The sequence below is a fragment of the Antedon bifida genome, chromosome 4, assembly GCF_963402885.1.
Source record: "Antedon bifida chromosome 4, ecAntBifi1.1, whole genome shotgun sequence".
Taxonomy (NCBI): domain Eukaryota; kingdom Metazoa; phylum Echinodermata; class Crinoidea; order Comatulida; family Antedonidae; genus Antedon; species Antedon bifida.
Window position 1 is genome coordinate 10,174,610 of NC_136229.1, and position 24,874 is coordinate 10,199,483.

The 24,874-nt window shown below is 33.9% G+C and overlaps 3 protein-coding genes across 7 annotated transcripts in view; 2 read left to right on the forward strand and 1 right to left on the reverse strand.

Annotated features, from left to right (window-relative positions):
• Window positions 1-24,874, forward strand: part of LOC144840072 (corticotropin-releasing factor receptor 1-like) — a 347,896-nt gene that overhangs the window by 194,118 nt on the left and 128,904 nt on the right. The gene's annotated exons all lie outside the window — the stretch shown is intronic.
• LOC144840970 (uncharacterized) lies at window positions 7,866-11,156 on the reverse strand. Its single transcript, XM_078697082.1, has 5 exons — window positions 11,142-11,156; window positions 9,462-9,733; window positions 8,774-8,987; window positions 8,591-8,687; window positions 7,866-8,167 (listed from the first exon to the last, which is right to left on the reverse strand). Exons 1-5 carry the CDS (start codon window positions 11,154-11,156, stop codon window positions 7,866-7,868), a joined length of 900 nt encoding a protein of 299 aa, XP_078553208.1.
• On the forward strand, window positions 12,861-17,120 carry LOC144840064 (patched domain-containing protein 3-like). Its single transcript, XM_078695725.1, has 2 exons — window positions 12,861-13,858; window positions 14,918-17,120. Exons 1-2 carry the CDS (start codon window positions 12,889-12,891, stop codon window positions 16,573-16,575), a joined length of 2,628 nt encoding a protein of 875 aa, XP_078551851.1. The 5' UTR covers window positions 12,861-12,888; the 3' UTR covers window positions 16,576-17,120.

A 24,874-nucleotide genomic window follows, 5' to 3' on the forward strand; every position in this document is an offset into this window, starting at 1 on the left:
AGAAGAAGAAATGGCGTACCGAAGTGAAACACCTGTATGACCAAGGGACAAAGCTAACATCCGCAGCTGGCAAATAGAGAATGGCTAAAGGAACTGCATATTCTTTTAAACAATGAAGAATGAAGGGCCTCATCATATCCATTATAATTATGTTTGAATTTATTAACTAGGCATATTACATCTACTCTTGTAAGCCTACCAGGCGCTTGTATACTATTGAAGTACTATAGGTCATGATTTATACCTTATTGCTTTTTATATTCCTTTTTTTTTCTTATAAATGTATCGACCCCATTCCCTTTACATGTTTTCATTAAATTGTTTTCGCCTCTTGAATATTATGCCCATTAAACTTTCAATTATTGCATAGCTAACATTCTTATCAGAACGATTAATCTTACTCTCCATGACTTCCACCACAAACTCACTTTCCTTTAACAACATAAACGATGACGATCTTCTTCACATTTTTAATCCTGTTCAAGACAAAAATAAAACCTACACTGATAATCCTTCCTCAATTATTTTTTCAATCTAAATGGTCGTTCTGAATCCAATGACAATCTCAATACGGATTACACTAAGTCGTGTAACTATTTTTCAATTAGTGATTTCAATCTTAAATATACAAATACCAAATCCTCTTTTAGCATTTTTCATCTAAATTCCTGTAGTCTTATTAAAAATTGTCTGGAAATTGAAGACTTTTTAAGTGCCCTTAAGTTTGAATTCCTTGATTTGTTTTACCGAAACTTTTTTCAGTCCCGATAAAGCAAACTTTACTTTCTATAACATTAATGGTTAAAAACGTTTACACTCGTCCAGGTCAAAACGTGCTGGTGGCGGCGTTGCCATATATGTCAACCAAGAACTTCAATACACCATTCGTCCTGATCTATCTGATCCCATCTCTCCAAATTCTGGATCATTTTTATTGAGCTTAATGTATTTAGCAAAAAAATCACCCTGGGTGTGGTCTACCGCATGCCTGAAAAATCTGTTAACTAAACTCGTTTAACCTAAATATTAACAACGTACTTTGCACAATAAACAGTGAACATAAAACGGCGTACATATGCGGTGATTTCAATATCAATTTCTCGTACTGGTACTGATCTATTCATCTTTGACCTCCTAGGCCTCCGATATCGCGTACCATACCTACGGGATCATCGACGTCCCATTTATCGGCAAATATGATGATGATGATGATGAATTTGCTGCTTTTGTCGTTGTTGTTATCTTTGTTGTTATCGTTTTTAGGCCTATCATTGTCATTATCGTCGTTGTCGTTATTATTATTAGGGACTTTACGAAACACGACGGTTAGGGGAGGACGACGAATATCCTGTGTTCGCTAGAGCGTAAATCATCTTCTCTCAAAAACATGGCGGAGTTTTCTCGCAGACCTAATGTCATCCGTGTTCCACGATTTTGAAGCATTCGGTTTAATGCATTTTGTTTTTAAAGGTGCATGATTATCCAGCACTTCTCAGTACTTTTCAATGTTTTCTTGCAAAGTACGTGTATGTATATTAGACAACCGAGCTTGAATACCGTTACACAATTTAATTGTGTCAATACTGTTAATATGTCGGGTTTTAATAGTCATATAGTCATAGTCATATATACTTTATTGTCCATTTAAAAAAACAGAAATGTGATTTGAAAACTGGCAAAATACAAAAATATAAAATACAATTTAAGAGTTTTTACGTACGATTTTAGGGTCCCTTTCTAGCACAGTAGTAATCTCGTTCGTTTTTCCTAGTTTTTATAATAAAGTTAAAGATAAGATGCTCGGTTTATCGGAAGGAGCATGCTCCTTCTAAACGGACCATCGGAATCCTAGTTTATTTAACGGACAGATAAGAAGTTTAAGCTTGGCTAGGCTATAGAACTATAGCCTATAATCAGGTTCTGTGGTTCTTTCGCCCCGTCTGCTGTAGGTCTAAACACGTAAGTAAGTAGTAGTAAGTAATTGTAGTATAGTATAAAAATAATGAATGTTTATGAGTGTAATGGTACAAATAATGGCATGAGGTGAATAATTAAAGTTTATATATCAACGAGGCAACGCCGAGTTGATATTTAACCTTTCATCATTCACCAAATGCCATTATTTGTACCATTAGACGAATATAAAACATTCATTATTTGTTTTATATAACATCTAAATAGATTCAAGTCATTTGGCCTACATTTCCTTCACATTGATTAAAACAGTAACATTTGGTTTTAATAATATTATATTAAATGTTATATTTATATGGATATTATAAACAAACCTACTTTTGTGTTAATTATGTCAACAAACGACCAAACAATCCTAGGCCTAGCAAGGCTAAAACGCCTAGGCTAAGCCTAGCCTAATACTAACAGGCCTAGGCTAGACCTAGTACTAGCTTGGCTGAAAGGGAAAACTTCGACAGACAATTATCTAGGCTAATTATGGTTTTTCCAACGATTCCACGTCTTGTAGAGATGTTCCCATTAATTAATGAAAATCATAAAAACGATCTAAAGTTAATTTAAATGCCTTTTTGAATGAAATTAGTCTCCAAATCGTACACAAAATCTGCTGCTGCTGCATATCTCGCGAGGGTGTTTACATTAAAAGGCAAGGCAACAGGTGGCGCTGTTGTATTTCACAGTAATTTGTACACTAGATTTTTTTTTCATCCGCGAAACTTTTTTTTTTTCGTACACAAAAATGTTTAAAAAGTACTATTAAACGATCGTTTAGTAGTGTGTACTATTGCACGCCATGTGACCCACATTCGTCCAATCAAATGACAGGAATTTATTTAGGTTTTATATAATAAGTAATAGTCCAGTATCACCTTCATCATTGCATAGCGTTGGTAGTCAACGAGATTCTCACCGTAGGTTCTATAATATTATGTAAAGATCATTTATTGATGTTGCGTCGCATAAAAGTTGGGATTTGAAGTTTTTGTACGCAGTTTTTGCTTACCTTTCGTCGTCGTTTGTTGACATCGAAAAAAATGAAATCACCAGGCAAAATTGAATCGCCATTGTCGACATTGGCGTTCGTATTCAAAAATGAAATTTAAATGACGAATATGGTATTAATTATCTGTATTATATAAGGAGTTGACGCCCCGGTGTTTTGGTGTGAAAGGTAAAATCAAGCAACTCCGGAGTTTAAAACTGCGGGGTTGAACAGCTAAAAATTCTCCGGAGAGCGAACTGCGGGAACACCCCGGTGTTTTGGTGTGAAAGGTACCAACATCAAACTCCGGAGTTTTTAGGTCAAAAAGTCAACCTCACACGATAACTCATTGCTTTAGTATTATTTCAAAATACTTTAAATATTTGTACAGAATATATAGAGGGTCTAAAAAATAAGAAGTATCAAAAAACATTATATGAATTCTGAGACTTTTGAAAATAATTATTAAATTTAAAATATTATCAATTAAAATGATTATAATGATCGTCGCTATGTAAACAAACAAAATAGAGGGCGACATTTACAATTTTATTTTAAAACCCCGGTGTTGCTAGGTTGGTGTGAAAGGGGTATCTCCGGAGATAAAATGAAAGAGGAGCAGGGTAGAAGACGACTAATGTGGATGACAAGTTTAATTGAGTGGTTAACAGAAAACGAGGTAAAACATCAAGGAGTGGACCTGTTAACGAAAGCGAAAAGCAGAAACAAATTGTGGCAGAACATGATCGCCTATGTCTACGCCTACTAGATACGGCACCTAGAGGATATTTTGGATATTTTTTAGATATTTTTAAGATAAGTTTAATGGCCTTTAATTTTCCTTTGAACGGTAAAATAATCAAAAAGATAAAGTAAAACAGCTATATAAATGACTCCAAAAATAAACTTGTTACTTAATTAAAACAAAAATATGTCGTCTACTAATGACCTATGTATTGTTTTATCAAACTTATTGTATTGATAGTCAGGTGGCTTAACAACAAATTTTGAGGAAATCGTTACACGGTGGACAAAAGCGCCAAATTTGACATGGAGCTTCCTACGAATTGATTTTTGCCTAGGAGCCACTCTGGTCGTAATTTATTTTTCAAGATGGCGGCCAAAATCCAAAATGGCCGCCAATAAATTGGAAAATCACATTTCATTTATAGGCAAATGAAATATCAAAACATAAGTAGTCATGGTCCTTGAAACATATTTTGATTATTTTTGGGAAAATAAAGATCACGGGCGCTGTTCACATGAGTAAAAGTACACTTTTTTACCTGTAACTTTTTTTTTAAATGGTTTTATTTAATAGATAATTACATTTTCTTTATATTAAAGAAAACAATTTTTACATTAAATAATCACACAGCCAACAATGTGTCCATTTAAGACAGACATTACATCTTTACTTTCAATGAATCTTGGAAAGGCATCTGAAACCAAACTATACTCCTCGGGAAAGTCTTTAATTACAATCAAAACATTGTGACCCATTTTTTTTCAGCCATGTGTGTTACAGCTAAGCAATGTTTATACTCAGTAGAATCTAGGCAAACAATCGTTACACCATCTGGTTTCAGATCACGAACAGTAAGAAACGGAACAGTGTATGACGAGACAATAACAATTACATGTGAAGGTGGAAGGTTTGTCTCTAGTTCTAACAGTTCATTGTTGTTGCACTGTATTGTAGACTTCATTTCGTTTGAAGAACAAACACCAATCACCAACGAGGACTTTTCTGAATTTCTACAAAACATTACAATCGGCTTTACCTCTTGAGAAGAACCTTGAGTTTCAGATGAAACCAGTTGGAAGGATTCAATGTTTACTGTTACCAATTTGAGAGAGTTGTTTCTTCTTTTTTATAAAGGAAATTTGTCAGCAACAGCTCTCCCAGTTTTAAAACTGAAAGAATGTTAAATTTCCAATTAGATGACGAATGATTACAAGGAAAGTAATAACTATCACGTATACACAACTGATACACATACACCTTGTTTGTTCAGTTGACGACTCATTCATACGTAATGCTATAACTAGACATGAAACTCGTCACTTTGACGAGTTAGTTATCCGCACCACGACAAACGCCACGTGCACGTCATACGTTGGAATATTGCACACAGATAAAGATTATGGCATTATGACAAGAACTGAAGAATATGATATGCTGTTAGTGCTGAATTCTGTCAATTTTGTGTCATATAGTATATACATGCAAACAGTATAATCTGTATACATATTACATACAGTGTAGAATAGGTGAAATTACAGGACCCGCCAGTTATTCCAATTTTTAACATGGCGACGGTATCAAAATGAAACACTTAGACAGCAATTTCAGAAGGAAATTATCTCAGGAACAACATATTAACGTGTAGAAGAAATTTGAATACGTAAAATATAGATGCGCACCCTTTTAAATGTGATGAAGTATTACGCAAAATATGAAAATACGACTTTTTTTATTCAACTGGCCATATGATGACGTCACAACATCTGATTGGCAAAATGTTTACATGAATTCGTATCTACAATCCAATAGCTTCCAGAAAACGTTTTAATCGTGATTACCACATTTTATTCTTACGAGCTATTACAGATTAAAATTTACTGTAAAGATGAAATTAATGACCCACGTAATTAAAATTTTTTGAAATTGCAGCTATGACGTCATTCAAAAATAGGAGGTGCACAACTTCACGTAAATGCCCATATGTTGTCAAACACACATTTTAGAGAAACGCGATCCACAAAAAGGAAGGATGGAAAGAAACATAATACAGAAAAAAAATATTGATCTCATACAATAACAAGGAGTTATCCGCTCTACCATGCGGATAACTAATTATCTTATCATTGTCACTGCCCCAGATGTATTTCAATAACCAATCCGCCGTTGTAATATTGCTGATTTCTGATAGAATATCCAAAATGGAGAGCTTAAAGTCTAGATTTTCGTGTGCCGCACAAATACCAAAACCATAAGCCTGGCATGGATTAACTACGTCATCATGTGCGACATAAAACCCATCTCGTGTAATCAGCCATATTTTTGGATCTATGTTTTTCTGGGTTGATAAAGCTTTTCAGAGATTGGTACACATTTCTGCAATACTAGATTGCAGTTCCAAAAATGTTGTCCTGGGAAGTTGGTCGTGGTTTTTTTGGTCACTTGGTTTAACCGTGATTATAATATTTAACAATGGTTCATTACCACCCATAGTTAATTTCTCTTCTTGAAAATCATTTCCATTGTAAACACCAGACTGAAGTCCAACCGAATTCAAGTGGTTCTGGAGATTTAACGACAACTCTTCGTCATTTCCTGTTATTTAAGTATAACCTGTTGGATCGAGTGATTTCATTCCCATGTCGTTAGGCACCCATTCCTTATTCCATATTTTAGTGATGTTGTCTTCACTACGACCAGCAACCGATACAAAACGGATTTTTGAAAATTTACCAATGATCTCAAAAGTTTCTGCATTAGCAACAGAAACTTTGCCATAAATGTCTGCTTCGCCATTGCTCATTAATTTAAAATGAAGATATACACTGTCCGGAAATAATACGTCTTTTTTAAGATACATTCCTTCAATAGATCTGGAAACACGACCATCGGGCTTTGATGTGGGATTTTGAACTGTATTTTTTAGACGTTCAAGGCCTGCCATAGCTTGCAAGATACCATCTAGCAAGGCGGGATGGATGTAGAATCGACTGGACTGTGCAGCAACAGTATCAGGTGCTCTGATATAAAAAAAAAGTGCTTCGTCAGCCAGTCTGTTGTGGTTTACCATTTCGATACACATGAAACTTTCACCAAGATTGAAACCAACTTGCTGTTTGAAGGCATAAAATCCAGTTCGATCGAGTTCTTCGGGACATCTATTTATCATAGATAGAACAAACGTGTCTTTCATTTTTTATTAATTTCATAATTGTATGTGTTGTGTATTGAGTGAGCAAAATCTGAATGATGCGGTGTCTTAAGTTTCCAATTCAGTTGTTGTTTCAACGGTTGTGTCTTCATCAGAAACAAACATAAAACGGTCGAAACGCATATCTTTTATAATTAGGTGAGGTGAAAACACTTTTTGATGCGCTGCTATTGCTGTTTCTACAAATCATGCAGCCGGAAACACTACACTACCCTGAACAACGTGATCGGCAATCCATGGCTCATCGTGGATTCCAATAGTTCCTTTCCAAACCTGAACACCTTTGTTTGAGGAAAAGTTCGCTGATGTGTCTGGTTTTCCTGAAAGGGGATGGAAAGAATGGATACCACATGATAACGTTCCTTGAGGAAGTTGCTTCTGAACAATCTGTACGTTGCCATGCCATGGATATAATGGTAAGGATTCTACCTCACACTCAGATCCTAGAAAACTTCGTGTCATATTAACCGGATAGCCCCATATAAACATCTGTGCTAATGATATATTAAAGTTGAGATTATCATTGGAAGAGTTATTAATATCACGTGGTCATTTAAGAGAATGAGTGATAAAGTTAACGGTTGATTTGCTCGACTTCGATGCTAAAATGTCTTTAATTGCTGGTGACAGCGCTAGATGATCTCCTATTTCTAAAATCTAATGTAACGGTTCCTTAGTATGGCATCTACTGCATCTCTGAAACACACTTTCTGGCGAATATTACTCCACCAGTAAGCAGGATCATTCGCCTCTTGTAGAGTAACATAACGGTTAGTTACAGTTGACATCATTGGAACAACTGGTCTATGGTTAGTGGAAAACGTTTTCTTCTTTAGAAAATTTGTCTTCTTCAGAAATTCTTTCCTTAAACCTTCTTGGTGACGACTGTGAAACGTATTATTAACCCTTAGTAATTTTGTCGCAATTCCATCTTCATTCAGCTGTGATGTGAATTAATTGATTAACTCTGTTTTCCTTGACAATACAATTTGCGTAGGGCTGTTTATAGCTGCCACGTCTATACATCTGGGATTAAACTCCAGCAGCCATTGTACCAGACCCACTTTTTTTCTGAAAAGATGTCCTCGTTTATAGATTACCTTAACTGCATTTTTCATAGAAAGGAGTCTCACTGCATAAGCTGCTGCTACTTCTCCGACGCTGTGACCGATTATGGCACTTGGAATTACTCCATAATGCTTGTACAGTTCGACTAATACAATTTGGACGCTACAAATGCAGACTTGAGACATTTCTGTTGAAGACAATGCAACAATATAAAATTAAAACTTAGAAAGCAACTTGTTAAATTGAAGTTTAAACGACAGTGGATAAACTAGTTTGGCTTTTGAATAATAGTATTGACACTGGTATTGCAGCAACATCGTAAGAGTAGTCTATATTAAGTACTTTAGCAAATAATATTATATTTAAACACAATTTTCTTCTTCTTTCAAGTTTTCAAGATATCAACAGTACTGTATGTATATGTATGTATGAATCTTTTACGAGATAATTATCAAAAAATCAAGTAAAAACATTCACTGCTTGTTAGAATGTGCATAAATCATTATAGATTTCATCGATTAACTTAATTATGCAATTTCATTCAACACTGCGTTTGAACATTAGCAATACTGTACTACAATGATTATTTTAACTTAAAAACTGTGTAAACCTGTATCGTTGCTTATCCTGTTTTTATCAGTTTCTTCTGTCAACATCTGAATAAGCGACCATCTTCCTCCAATTTGTCCAAGGTAATTGTCAATCCTCTATTTTTAAACAAATCAGTAATGTACTATAATGATTTTAACAGTGATATTTTAGTTTGGTTTAACGTGTCATATTTGTTAATTACCTGTATGACTTTTTTGAAGAGCGGTTGTGTATTCATTAATTCTCTAGCCATGCCCCACCACTGAGTTCCCATGCCAGAAAAAACAAAAACTAGTCTCATGATAACATTACCCTCTGGTGCCTTTCCTTCGATTAGAGTATCTACATTTTCTCTGTTTGAGTTTCTTTGCAGTAAATTCACAAATTCCTTTCTGGTCTTGGCTAAAATAACTGCTCTAAAAACATGATTATGTGTTCTGACATTTGCAGTATATAACGTATTTTTTTAGTGAAACCGAACTTTGTGAAATATAGTTCCCATAGTCGATAAACGTTTGCTTAAGCGCTTCTGATGTCGATACTGAAAGTATTAACATATTTGATTTCTCAGAATTTGATGAATTACCATTCGTTACCTCGCAATGATTTTGCATTGTAGATGGCGCTGCTTCAAAAACAACATGTGCGTTAGCACCACCGAATCAAACGAACTGCAACCTGCGATATATTTTTAATCAGAAGGCCAAGGGATGCTTGTTGAAGGAACGGTCATTTTGAGGTCTTCCCTAGTACCTGTAGTAGCTTCGATATAAACAACTTCACGTGGGTCTACTTTCGCTGCTGAACATGCTTTGTGCACAAGGTCAATCTGAGCATCAAAACTTAGGTTTGCAATACCTGGCGTCCTTCGTCAGTTGTTAGAGCCCCACCCTTTATTACTGCGTAAATTCTGCAATTCTGCTATTGCTCTTTTAAGTGGCTTTAGAAGTACTGTTCCTACATCTTCACTTCGGCTGTAACCGTCAGCTGACGCATCAAAACCTTTACTCTGACCTTCAGGAGAAAGCATACCAGCTTGACAAAACCCAATTGTAACAGATGGTGTAAGTATTATATCTACCCCACCAGCAATTGCTGTGTCACATGCCCCTCCTCTTAGAGCATCACATGCAACCTGTACAGCATAGAGAGATGACGAATACTTATAAAGATAAAGATGAAGAACGAATTATGATAGATGAATGTAATGTTAGGAGATTATTTTCTAAGGTAAAGATAAATGAGGCAATGGGACCAGATTGGGTCAGCAACAAGCTGTTGAAAACACGTGGCACCAACTTCCTTCTCTTCACTCAATTGTTCCAATTATTTGATGATAAATGTGAAATACCAGCAATCCGGAAAACTGCTCATATTACCCCATTATCCAAGATTAGCAAAGTGTCTTGTTGCAATGACTATCGTCTTTGATTACTATGCTTCGAACGTTTTTAAAATTAAAATTGTTAAATAAGTTATTGAAATAAAAATATATAAAATTTGAACAATTTGCGTATAGAAAGAGGAGGGTGTAGAAGATGCTGAGACATACTACCTGCATAATGTAGGTATAATAGAACATCTGGAAAGAAATCCAAATAATAATTATTAATAATGTAAGGGTAATTATTATTGACTTTTCCAGTACATTCAAGACAATTCAGCGGCAATTGAAACGAAAGAAATTATATGAAATAAAGGTAAATAATAAACTCATATCATGGATACGAAACTTTCTGGAGGATCGTTCTCAATTTGTTAAAGCATGTAACCCACATGAATGCGTTCTCCCCTGTACTGTTTTCACTGTATACAAGTGACTGTGTTATCTCGAAATGTTAATACAGTGGAATATGCAGATAACATGGTCAAGTGGCTTCATCTAATAATGACGAGTATAGAAATGAAATAGCTGGTGCAATGAAATGACTGGTGAAAAAACAACTGTCGTAATATTATTATTAAAAAGACAAAATAAATTATGTTTTACTTTCGCAGAGGGCAACATAGGATTGATCCGATCACCATAAACAACACAAATGTAGAAAAAGTTCAAACTAAAAGTACCTACTGGAGGAATAAGTGTAGATGTCATTACACTGAAAATGACAAGCAATGTTTTAACAATATTGTATTTTTACATTTTTCTTTCATTTGGTATTGTGCATTTATTTTTTTATTTATTTTCTTTCCTGAATCTAATTATGAGTCTTACCTTTATAAGGTATATACAATCAGGGAAATCGAAAGGCGGTAGAGTATGCATTTTATATAAATAGCCAATGGTGTGGTAACGTATACGTAACTGGACAGTTAAACAAAGACTGTACTGTACTCCAGATACGGAATTACTTATCGTCGTACGTTTGCGGCCCCATTATCTTCCCAGGGATTTTAGCAACATTAATGTTAAATATACATCCAAAACGCCACCACTGCGAAGGACGACATTATAAAAGAAGTAACTGTCTTGAGACAAAGTATCCCAATGCTAACATCTTATAATAGATGATTTTAAAGTGCATAATGCATTTTACTCTACCCTCGTATGTGCAATATGATAAACCTACAAGAAACGACGCCATGTTGATCTTTGCTATGAAAATGTTAAAGGAGGTAATTAAGCTATTTCCGTAATTAGGGAATTCCGAATGGAATGAAGAAGCGATAGCTGAATTGCGCGGCTGTTTTGACAACAATTCACTATTTCCTGAATCAACCAACTGGGACGTGTTCAAACAATGGTAATTTAATGATACGACTATAACTCTAACAGTGTACATCACCTTTTGAGGTGACCTGATCGTGCCATCAAAAATTGTTTTTTTAATGGGGTCTTTAATGAATTAAAAAAACATATTGAAATAAAAACGGCTGTCATTATTTCATTTATCATTTCACAAATAAATTAAATTGAGGTTAACGATGAAGATGAAGAAAGAATTATGATAGATAAATGTAATATTAGGTGATTATTTTCTAAGGTAAAGATAACAAAGCAACGGAACCAGATGGGTTCAGCAACAGGCTGCACTTATCTCCACTCGATTGTTCCAATAGTATCTGTAGATAAAGGCGAATAAACAGCAAACTGCTCATATTACCACTATTACCCAAGACTAGCTGCAGCGTGTCTTGTTGCAATGAAAGTGGATAACAAAACTGTAAATTTATTTTATCATACTGTTGTACAGAGTATTTTAGCTATTGGTTGATGAACGGAAATAATTTTTTTTTTAAATAACAAAAGAAGCTAAAAAATGCATTGGTATTAAAACTAGTAGTACATATAGTAAATATTTATAATAAACTGGTGCTGCAAAAAAATTAAAACTATCATAAATGATGAATATACTCACCTTTTCGTGATTGTTTTCATTTTAGTAATTCTGGTTTTTTTGTTCTCGTATGCTAGTGACTACAAGTACAATTATTTGAAACAAAACACCATATCTATTCTTACACAGTAGACGAATTGTATGGAATATCAGGAAGCAACAGTTGAATAGAATTTTGCTGTTGTATTCCTATAATAATTTAGAATAATTGGAGCTGAACTACAAACACCTATAGTAATAGTACAAAAAAAGGCATCATCTACATATGTTTACACGTTTTATTCGTGTGCACTCTAAAGAACCCAGTTCCGTTATTGTACACGAGTAGGGGTGAACTGGTTCACAAAAAATAGCTCTGTTCAGGGAGATTACCACCTATCTGATAGGTCATTGATTAATTGGTAATTCATAAAATACAAAATACAAAAAATATCCGTCATAATAGTACTTTAATCAAAGTGCAAAAATTAAAATATCTGTATTTTCAACAAGTAAATGTGGATAATATTACATGATGTAATCAACTTGTATTGCAAAAAGATATTAAGTATGGCAAAAGGGTAAGCAAAAAGTAAACAAAAATAGTTTATTATCCCCACCTTAAAACAAACATAAACTAAACATAAAAAACCCGATTAATGAAGAATTAAATCTACAAAAAAATGTAAAAGACATAATGTAAGTATCACAGAAACATGGTTAGTGACACATTACCTATTATCACCAACATAATATTACAAATTAATATTATATTTTTGTCTAATAGTCTCAGCAAATAGGCCTACATTTTTTTTTAAATTGTAGAATAATGCACATCAGGCTTTGGAATCTCGCCAACTGTTCGGGATATTCCCATTTTATTTTAGTCTGTGTGTTTACGTCATCGTGGGAGTGTTTTTTGCTATGACTCATTGCGTCGCAAACGATTGCCTATATTAGTAAAGAGCTGGTCGTATTATTCATTTTGCAATACATCAAGATGGTGCACATTGACTACATAGAAAAACGACTCGTTTCTTTTTATAAACGCTATGGCAAATTTATTTCTCGTCATCCCATCCCGTTTTTAATTGTACCCGTTTTAATTACTATCACACTTGGTTGTGGTATGATATACCTCGAAAAACAGACAGATGTTGAACAATTGTTTACACCTACAAACGGACGATCTAGGGACGAGCGTAATGTTGTTGAAGATGTTTTTATTCTTGATGAAACCGTAGGCCTAACTTTTAACCGCCTGACAACGCTAGGCCGATACGGAAGGACGATACTAGTGGCAAAAGACGGAGGTAATGTAATCAAAGAAGGCATTATATCAGAGGTGCACACGTTAATTGAAATTGTGCACAACATTTCAGTAACCGACTCGCAGGGTATGGTAAAGTTTGATGATATCTGTCTGCAGTGGTTAGGAGAATGTCAAACGGATGGCTTTGTTTACACCTTTCCTAAAGGTTCTTCTATGAAAGGAGAAAAAAACGTCACCTATCCCGTATATGAAGATGTGTTTATCGGTAGCTCATTTGGTGGTGTTGAGCTTAAAGGCAACACAGATGTCATTAGCACAGCCGCCGCAATCCAGTTAAACTTTTACCTCCGGATTGATGACGTAACTGCCGATAAATGGGAAGACGCATTCCTGGAAACTTTAGAGAATTATGATGGAAACTTGGTTGAAGTTTACCGATACACATCGCGTTCTCTCGCACTTGAACTGGAACACGCCAGCGATTCGGTATTTACTTCATTCACAATTACTTTTACGATTATTATCAACTTTGCAATCTGGTCCAGCATTCGTCTGGATAACGTTCAGAACAAACCATGGTTGGCATTGATGGGTGTTGTGTCTGCGGGCTTTGCAGTAGTATCGGCGTTTGGTTTTCTCATGTATTGCGGAGTACCGTTCATTGATATTGTTGCCACCACGCCAATTCTCATTCTAAGTAAGGAAATTGAATTTTTTATTTAATATCTTCAATGGCATAGATTTCTGGAAATCACACATTTAAAAGATTTATAGCGGCAAAATTGTCCTTGTTGGTTCGCCATAATTTGTGGGAATTCTGCATTGAGTGACCGAAATGAAGGAGCTTTCGATTTCCGACATTTTTTTCGACCAATATAGGTCAGATCAAACGATGTGTTGTCGGTCGTCATTTAGACCTAAACATGCGTGCGTCGATGTGGATTGCGAGGAAACAATATTTTCACATGCGCACAATGAATTAACAGTGTTGTCGGTCTTCGCAAATTGAAGGTTCCCTAATAAAAATACTAATAATAGTATGCCTGAGAGCCTCTTCATTCCAAAAAAGGTAATCTAACAACAGGATACTAAGCTCTATTATATTAAAGATATATTGTCCCCCTAAACAAATATTTTTTTTTTTTTTTTTGTTGAATATGTTATTTTAATGTCACATAATAGTTATTCACTCTCACAAAAAATTGGGTCTGAAAAAAATTTATTCACCTGACAAAAATGTAATTTAAAGCAAAAAATGGTGAAATTGTCTGGAAGACAATGAGTTTTTGGGTAATTTAACTGTTTATTTTGTCTTTTTATAGGTGAAATAATTTTTTTTCCCCGTTTTTTTTCTGATGGAAGTGAACAACATTATTAAAACTGCAAAATGGCCTATTCAAAGTCCGATTTTAAAAATCTTTATTTTTCATAATTTTGCGGGACAATACATCTTTAAAGGTTTATGTTTGGTTGTGACACGATCAGTTCAACACCCCTAAACATAAACCGTGAAAAATGTACTTGGTACTGTAACCGCAACTATAGTATGAATTTGTCGCAGGCAATTCTAGGTTGTATCTTGGAAAGGTGAGTTCAGCATCCTGTTGTTAAATTCCCGTAGTCAAAACAGATGTCAGGAAATTAGGAAGTTATTCTAAATACAGTACAATTAAACCTATTCTCATTTTAAAGTGCACAGATCATATACAATAAGCTATACTATTCGTTAACATTAAACTGGTATTTCTATTTATAGGTATTGGTGTGGATGATATGTTTATCATGCTAGCATCATGGAGAAAGACGAATATTAGGGGGAAAGTTGAAGAACGTATGGGGGAAACCATGTCTGAGGCCGCTCTATCCATAACCATTACTAGTGTCACGGACGCTCTTGCATTTGGTGTTGGTGTTTTAACGGTATTTCCATCCGTGCGCATTTTCTGCGCTTACACGGGTCTTGCCGTTGTATTTGATTACTTATACCAGGTAACATTCTTTGCAGCATGTATGATAATTAGTGGGAAACGAGAAAGAGCAAATCGACATTATGGTACGTGTTTAAGGGTTAAACCAGAGGATGACTCTCCGAACAAATGTTATGCAATATGTTGCTCTGGAGGTCCATCTCGGAAAAGAAGTGGCAATACAAGAGAAGAATCTCCTCATGCTGTCATGGTTTTCTTCAGAGATTTCTTCGGTCCATTCATCACTCATTCAGTTACTAAGGCTGCTGTGATTATCACCTATATCGCATACATTGGAGTGTCAATATGGGGGATAATACATCTTCAGCAGGGCCTACAACTACAAAATCTGGCATTGGATGACTCTTACGTGAAACCATTTTATGACTTAGAAGAACAATATTTTAAAAAGTATGGACCAGTTGTGTTTGTTTTATTTCCAGAAGAACTGAATTGTTTGGAACCTGCTGTTAACGAAAACCTTTTGAGTACACTTGAAGTTTTTGAGAATTCAGAATATACATACGAAGAAAACTTGACGGATTGCTGGCTGAGAAGTTTCATCAGATACCTTAATGTTCGAAACATATCTGACGATAGCGACACTGACACATTATTACATGTCTTAAGGTACGAATTCCTTGCGAATCCTTCATTCGAACATTTTTCTTTAGACATCACGTTTGGAGATGATGGGGTTATCATCGCATCAAGATGCCTAGTAATAACTAAAGACATCAATACATCGAATAGGGAACGAGATATGATGTCTGATATGCGTGACAAGGCCGACCAATCAAAGTACGACATCACAGTATATCATCCAGCCTTTATTTTCTTCGATCAGTACACAGCAGTCTTACCAAACACACTTCAAAATCTTGGTATTGCTCTAGCTGCAATGATGCTGGTATCTTTGATCTTCATCCCTCAACCGATTTGTTCTGTGTGGGTAGTGTTGTGTATCCTATCTATAGAAGCAGGGGTAGTTGGGTTTATGAGCCACTGGGATGTCAACTTGGACTCCATCTCTATGATTAATATCATTCTATGCATTGGGTTCAGTGTAGATTTTTCAGCCCACATTGCTTACACGTTCACAGTTTCAGATGGTGTTTCGAAAAATGCCCGAATCATTAAAACTCTATTTACATTGGGCATGCCGATTCTCCAGGGAGCTCTGTCCACTTTGTTTGGAATATCTGTCCTTTCAATGTCCAATGGTTACATATTCCGTACGTTTTTCAAGACTTTGTTTTTAGTTATCGTTTTTGGTTTACTTCATAGTATGTTTTTCCTCCCAGTTATTTTAACATTCCTTGGGGGTAGTGCAAAGAGTGGTGCTGTGGCTGACATGGAGCCTAAAGAAAGGTCAACAGAAAACGCAGAGACTACAACAACCCCTCTTACAATAACCGTGAATGAAATAAATACTCACTGCATTTAACATGCATAAAAATCCTCCTTACGGTGGAATTGGTGTGGAATTGGTAAGTGAAGATTGGGAAAGAATTCCCGTTGCCTCATGGAGTGTAGACGTGGGTATCCCAACAAAGGTGGAGAAGTGTGTTCAATGCAATTCCAATGCTCTGGAGAGAGTCACTAAGAGCAGTGGTTTAAAAAAAATGATTGTAAACGTATAGGTTTTAAATTAAAAGCTGATGAAAGGGATTTTGAAAAAAATTTCAGCTACTGTAAGACTATTTATCAAATATTATTTGATAGGATTAACGAACCTCTACATCTCAAATAAAATAATATAGTGAATACTTTAATATTACATGTAATGAATGGATTTCTATTGATCATCTACAGTACCTGTTAGGTTATCAGACATGTTGGAATGAGTCAATCTGAACTTGTATCAAGTCTTAAATCAATATTTCTGTTTTCATTTTTTTTATTTCTTCATATTTCAAAATTAAAACAGAAAAACACATATACATGTGTATAATATAAAAACAATAATAAATAAATAATAAAAAGACACTAGACCTGCAAATGTTGACATTTTGTAAAAATAATGCTTATAATTATGTAACTTTAAAAACATTAAACCAGGTCATTTCTGGTCTTATACGGTTAATTATGATAAAAAGAGAAAAACAATGCACTACCTAAGTAGGTCGCGTGGAAAGTTCTCTCCTAGACGTTTCTAGGCCTAGCTTAGTTGGGCTTAGTTGTGTAGGCCTAGTTGGTAAAGAGCGGTAACTCTCGAACATCGTACACTAGCTATAGGACTATCCTGCTGTTGTCGCGTTGCTGAAATAATTTCCTTTTTTTGGCAGAATCCATTAATACAAATTGGGCAATATCTGGTATTTTAGCTGAAAAGTTATGGTTCTTTTATTTGTTTACCATTTCACGCGATCGATCGAAGTGGGTGCATCACATCACAATATGAAAATTTCACTCCGCGCGCGACGCATGTTGGGATTTATAGCGGGCCGCTAAAATGATTAGAATCGACTTAATTTTTACATATTTAAAAAAAAATCAAGCTAAGATACATAATTTGATAGAAATACAGATCTTTACAGTTTATCAACATAGTAGCGTTGAACTCATTTTTTGGTTGGCTAGCAACCATGCAGCGCCCTCTATCGCTGTGACGTCACACCGTGATACTCTAATACTAAACGACCAAAACTATCATCAACATTTAAATCCAGCATTTATTATCAATAAAAACATTCTACTATTTTTTAATCGTAATACTACTTAAAGATGTAATTTCCCTCCAAAACATGAAAAATGAAGATTGATTAATTCATATTTTGAATAGGTTATTTTGTTGTTTTGATCAAGTTTATTCTTTATTTCATTCCAGACCAACAGCGAATCATCGCCAATAACAGGCTGGTTAGTTAAGTTAATATTTCCGTAGGAAAAATGATATCACTCAGAAAATGAAAAAAAAAAGTTTGGTTAAATTCTACGAATTTCAATATTTTATTTATTTATTTTTTTAAAGTTAAAGTTTAATCAGGTTAATAATAAATATTTTACTGATCAATTTTTTGGTCAAAGTGGATAACTATTATACAATAAAATGGCATATATTTTCTAAAATAATTATTTTTTCACAATGCATCTTTAATGGTACGATCCACCAATAATTCTGGCTTGAAATTCGAAAAAAAGTTTGAAGAAATTTTACCGATTTAAAGGATCATTTTTCACAAAATGACAAGTTGGTCAAAGTGGATAACTATTATGTGACAACAAAATGGCATATTATTCATAAATTTTTCGAAAATAATATTTTTTTTAAAGGGACAATGCATCTTTGGTAAGATCCGCTAATAATTATGGCTTGAAATTCAAAGAACGTTTGAAAATGTTACCGATTTAAAGGCTAATTTTTCACAAAATGACATATGATTTTTCATTCCATATTAGCATTATAGTATTGTTATATAACAGCCTATGGAATCAAGTATGATATGAAGTATGATGCTTCATGAAGAACGCGATGTTAATTCTAGGCTACTTTCAACATTCGCCGTAAGGCCTATTATGAATAGTAATAGCTTATTCCAGTATGTTGGTTGCTGTTTGGTCTAGACCTTACTCTACCCTAGTGCCACGATTGCCATGAAAATGCATTTTTTCGACAGTTTATTTATTTATTTATTTATTTACTTATTTGGAATTACACCTTTAGATCGGTGGCACACTTAGCACAAAGGTGCATCCTTCACAATATAAAATATAACAATTAACAGAAAAGTAAAAAAAGGCAAAAGCAACTATCCCCACCCACAATTGACATCGATACATACAGTAGATCATTACTTTACACAAATGAATACAAAACAAGATATAGTAAAAGTGTATTAATTAAAATCAACTGATAAACACAGCTTATTACGAAAAACTCACCAACCCCCTCCCCCCGCCCCCTTTTTTTTCAATTTACTTAATGTAGCAATGTAGATAACATAGTTATTGAGTCATGGAATTCAGTAAATCAGTTCGAAATTTCCATGCTTGTTTTAGGTATCTTTTACAAAAACTATCCAAAACATATCTTTGCTGCCATTTCTATACATATCCACATATAAATTAAATAATTCCTGATTACGTATATTATTTAAAGATGGACAATTAAGGATGAAATGATGGATGTCTTTGTCCGAATTTGTACCGCATAATTTACATTTTTTATTATTATCAATATTCCAATTTGCAGTTCTATCATTCAAAGGTAGAGTATTTGAACGAGCTTTACATTTTAATGCAGCACCTTCAAAATTAGTTTTATCAATTAAGTAGTTTTCAAGTCCAGGTTTTGATTTTAATGTTTCATAGATGTGGAGACTTGATTTATTTTGTAATTCAATTCTCCATTCATCTATCATTATAGAGTTAAGTTTTCTTAAGATTTCAGAAATTGGAAAGTAGACTTCTTTATAATTTGAGAGAGTGGTGAAAATATTTTTAGATTTACAATTACACTTCAAGAGAATATCGTTTATACAAGATAGAAACTTGTCTACCTTAAGTCTTTAAATTCACAATTAAGTTGTAGCATTCCAATAAACATAATTTTTGGCCATCGATAGTTTTCCATCTTTATTGAAGTATTTCATACGAAGAGCGTTATGAATCTCGTTAATTGGAGACCAACCAAGCTCTCCATATAAGGCGGCACAAGGTGTATTTCGAGGTGCTTTTAAGATATAACGCGCCATTTGGAGCTGGAGACGCTCTAGTTTATCTATATCTATTCTACTTAAAGAGCACCATACTGAACAACCATAGTTGATAGATGGGAGAACTATCGATCTCCACAGAGTATCCCCATAATATACTCTGTTAAAGTTATCAAAGCTACTGATAATTGATTTAACGTACGCTATTAATCTTTGACCTTTTTAGTCGCGTGGACGCGACTCTTAGTTCACTATGTCGGTCGGTCTGTCTGTCGGTCTGTCGGTCTGTCTGTCGGTCTGTCTGTCGGTCTGGTATCACTATGCATTGTAGCACGCGACTTAATGGCTGTTGGCCTTGTTTATAACATTCTCAATTTGTATATGGTCATTTAATTTACGAGAAATATGTACACCGAGATATTTATATGATTCAGTTTCAGATATAAAGCCATTACCTAATTTCCATTGTCTTACTTTATCAACACGTTTACCAGTTATCAGTATATTTGACTTTTCAAAATTAAAGCATAATTTCCATTCTTTAGCAAAATTTTCTGCAAGGTCTAACATTCTTTTCATTTCCAGTTCATTGTTTGCTAATAATACAATATCATCAGCCCAAAAAAGGCTACCCATCCATGTATCATTTACTCTAATACCTATATCCTTGGATCTTAATTTTGGTAAACTCATTTATGTAGAAGCTAAATAGAACAGGTGATAAAACGCACCCTTGTTTTACTCCTTGATCAATATCAAAAATATCTGTATCAATTATACCAGAGGAGACTTTACCTTTAACATTAGCATAAAGCTTATCAATCATCCTCCATACCTTTCCTCTTATTCCTGTATTCCAAATTGATTTCATTAAGCCGTCTCTCCATACTCTATCAAATGCTTTTCGGAAGTCCAAGAAGGCCATGTATGTATGCTTACCCTGTTGTAAGCGACAAGTTGCTATACTCTTTAAAACAAAGATATGATCTTCGCATCTATACGAAGGTCGAAAGCCTCCCTGGACTTCCGAAAGAATATAATTGTCTTCAAGATAGAGAGAGATATGTTTGGAAACTATCCTATTAAAAATTTCAATTTCAGTTGTAACAATTAAATTCTTTATTAATACATCAAAACATATTTAAAATAACATCAAAAAGATATGCAACAAACCAAAAACTAAAATATCAGCACCTAATAAAAATGATATTTTCCATTATCGTTTAAATAATCAAAATAAATTGCTCCCTCTACAACCTTGCTATACAAATCATAAAGTAAATCTGAATAAAATGATCATTTGATCAGAAATTGAAATTCATCCTTTCGTTCCAATTACAAATGTACATGTTCTATCAGAGGGAAAATTACGGGTACGGCGCCCATTTTCAACCAACGAATGTACACTTATTCTCAGCTCAGCAAAATGTTAGCGCATCTCTCAACATTGAATAGGGTTTTGTTGATATCATTATATTTGCCAAACAAACGTGAAAAAAAAACACAAAATAGTTGTTTGTAACTGGTCACTGGCCGTATTTTTTAACAAGTTTAGGCCTAATCCTAAAAAATGGAAAACAAAAATATGCAGTAGGCCTATATCGAGCCTAACTCTTAGTTTAACTTTATATGACAATATTTTATAAGAAAAGGTTGTAATGCATTGGCTGCAAGGCAAAAAACAATCTTTTAGTGTACCTAAATGTATCATATTTAAGGTACATTTATCTTATAAAATATTGTCATAACATTATATATATAAAATAGTTTCTTTTGATTTATAATTTTTTTTAGGACTAAGCCTATACTTATATGTTACAGCCGTCGAACAAATGCATTTTATGGCTGTCACGCCACGTGCGTAAACATTCTGATGTTGCTCTTTCAGACCGCATATATAACGAAAGCGTATAAAAGCATGAAAAATTACAAAAAGAGCATAGAAAAGTTGCATGAGAGAATATTAACAATAGAGTGTAAGAGCATGATGTATAGTGTAAGAGCTAGTCTGGGTTCCAGGCGGAGTTTTGACTTAATGTTAGTAAAAAGATAAACATTTTGGCACATATGGCGTTTCATACGCATACTATTTGCGCTTGAAACTCCGTCTGGGAAACATGGTCCAGTAAAATTTCACCTTCACCATACATAGTGTTGGTAGGATTTTCACCGTAGGTTCCATTATTTTAGTATGTATAGATCATTTATTGATGTTGCGTCGCATAAAAGTTGAGTTTTTGCTTACATTTCATATATACCTTTAATAATAATAATAATAACTCTTTATTTTAAAACGGAGGCTCGTTCACAACAAAATGTGTTCTTCCACGAGGCCGAATAAAAGAAATAAAACTACATTACAAACAAGAAAATTATACATTGAAAAAAAAAAATAAATAAATAAAAAATTAAAATAAAAAATTTATATTAATGAATTAAAAGATTTTCTAGTTAGTAGATAAAATTAAAACAGAAAAGCTAAACAATTACAACAAAACAGGCTTAAATTAAGAAGAAATTAATCTTTTGAAATTGTTTAGGGAAAGAGCATTTTTTTGTGTTTATATCGATTTCGTTCCAAATTTTGGCTCCACGGTAGGAAAAACTTTTCTCTTTATATTCTGTGTTTGGCTTTACTAGACATAGGTCATTTTTAGATCTTGTATCATATGAGGATTTTATTTGAGTAAATTTATTAGATAGATAAGTCGGAGTTAAGTCATTTGTTATTTTATACATTCAGACTTTTTCGTTGTAGGTAAGTTTCCATTCAAGATTATTCCAATTAAGTTCTCCAAGTGCCTCTGTAGCTGAATCATACTTTCTTTTTTTAGTGATTATTTTTGCTGCCCTATTTTGAAGCACTTGAAGTTTATGATTTAGATGTTTATTGCATCTGCCCCATATGATGTTACAGTAGTCAAAATGGGGGGCTATAATTGTTTTATATAGCATTGTCTGGAGATGCTTTGGCAACAAATAACTAGCTTTTTTGAGATAGAACAAACCTGGCAGAACTTTGTTTTTAATAAGTTCAACATGTTTGTTCCTGGCTAGATATTCATCAATTTGAACACCTAGGTGTTTAGGCCTACAGTGTGAAACCCTTTGAAGGGGGATTCCATTTATAATAATATTTAAGTCTGTGTTTGATGGCTTTGATAATTTTATATGCGAACCAATAAACATGAACTCTGTCTTATTTACATTTAAGCTTAGTTTGTTGTTGATTGCATAGCCAGTTATTTATATTTACAAGGTCACTGTCATCGTCGTTTGGAGGATATTCAGAGCGTCATTCTGACGATGGAGCATTCTCTACTTCTCTATGGAGCGCCATTTATGCCTTTATTTACTTCCGAAATAGAAATAGTACTACGGTAACTGGTCCAGTGGACCAAATTTGGCACCAGTGTAGCACAGTGATATAAAATGGAAGTAATTCATTTTAATATCTTTTCGTATGGTAATACACTGTGCTCAAGGGACCCAATTTGGAGCCAGTGGAGCACAGTGATATAAAATAGAAATAAGTCATTGAATTTTAATATCTTTTCGTATGTTAATACACTGTGCTCAAGTGGACACAATTTGGCGCCAGTGGAGCACAGTGACATAAAATAGAAATTAAGTCACTGAATTTTAATATCTTTTCGTATGTTAATACACTGTTCTTAAGTGGACCCAATTTGGCGCCAGTGGAGCACACAGTGATATAAAAATATAAATAAAGTCACTGAATTTTAATATTTGTTCGTATGTTAATATACTTTTCTCAAGTGGACCCAATTTGGCGCCAGTGGAGCACAGTGATATAAAATAGAAATAAGTCACTGCATTTTAATATATTTGTGTATGTTAATACACTGTGCTCTAGTGAACCCAATTTGGCGCCAGTGGAGCACAGTGATATAAAATAGAAATAAGTAACTGCATTTTAATATTTTTTCGTATGTTAATATACTGTTCAAGTGGACCCAATTTGGCACCAGGGGGAGCACAGTGTTCGTATGTTAATACACTGTGCTCCAGTGGATCCAATTTAGCGCCAGTTGAACAAAGCGAAATAGTCACATACAAAACATCGAGAAAAAAGACGTCTTGAATTCAAAAATATTTCAAACATTGTATTATTTTCGATATCGGTTACTCCATCCGTAAAGCAAAAGAAAAATTAGTTTTAAGCTACATCAGTGATTTTAATATCTTTTTATTTTATTTATTTATTTATTTATAAACATATTTCTACTGGATGACAATATCAACGTTGTCCCAACAAAGGGGACATTGTTGTTTTTCAAAAGGTCCAGCATAAAACATAACAACATACATAATTATATAATACATAGTTTCTTAAAAAATGTTAAAATTAAACAGTCTAAAATAATACTAAACTTTGAGAACCATACATTAAAAATATGATTAAAAATCAAAGTTAACAAAGATGTTCATAAAAAAGAATACACCACATAAAAAAATACATTGAACAGATTTAAAATTTTTTTAAAAGTATTTCCCTATATAAAAAAGTGTTTTTATAACTCGATTTGAACGCATTAATGGAAATTGAATTTTGAATGTCAAAATGTATGTTATTCCATATGTTTTCCCCTGCGACCCTCAGTGATCGTTCTTTCATTTTATTCGTGTTTGGTATCGGGGGAACAACATTTAATGTCTCAGAAGCTCTCGTGTTATATCTATGTCTGTCTATTACCATCTCGATTTCATTAGAAAGTCTATCTGGTGCAGCACCACGAACACACTTATCTTGCTTTTCTTTAAGATTAATACATATGAAAAAAGAACATACAATTCCGACACATTTTTTAAAACTCTTATAATGATTTTGACAAAAACAAAAACGGTTAGGAATTCGATTTTTTTTTTCTATAAATTGAGTAACTTAAATTTAAAATATATCAAGAATATAATATATTGAATTCGAGAAGTATTTTTTTTTTAATTTTCGTATGTTAATACACTGTGCTCTAGTGGATCCATTAAGACTATAGATAGCCAGCTACCTAGGACATTCATTTTCATTATTAATGTTGGGCCTAGTCCTGCAGAAGAGGATAATACAAT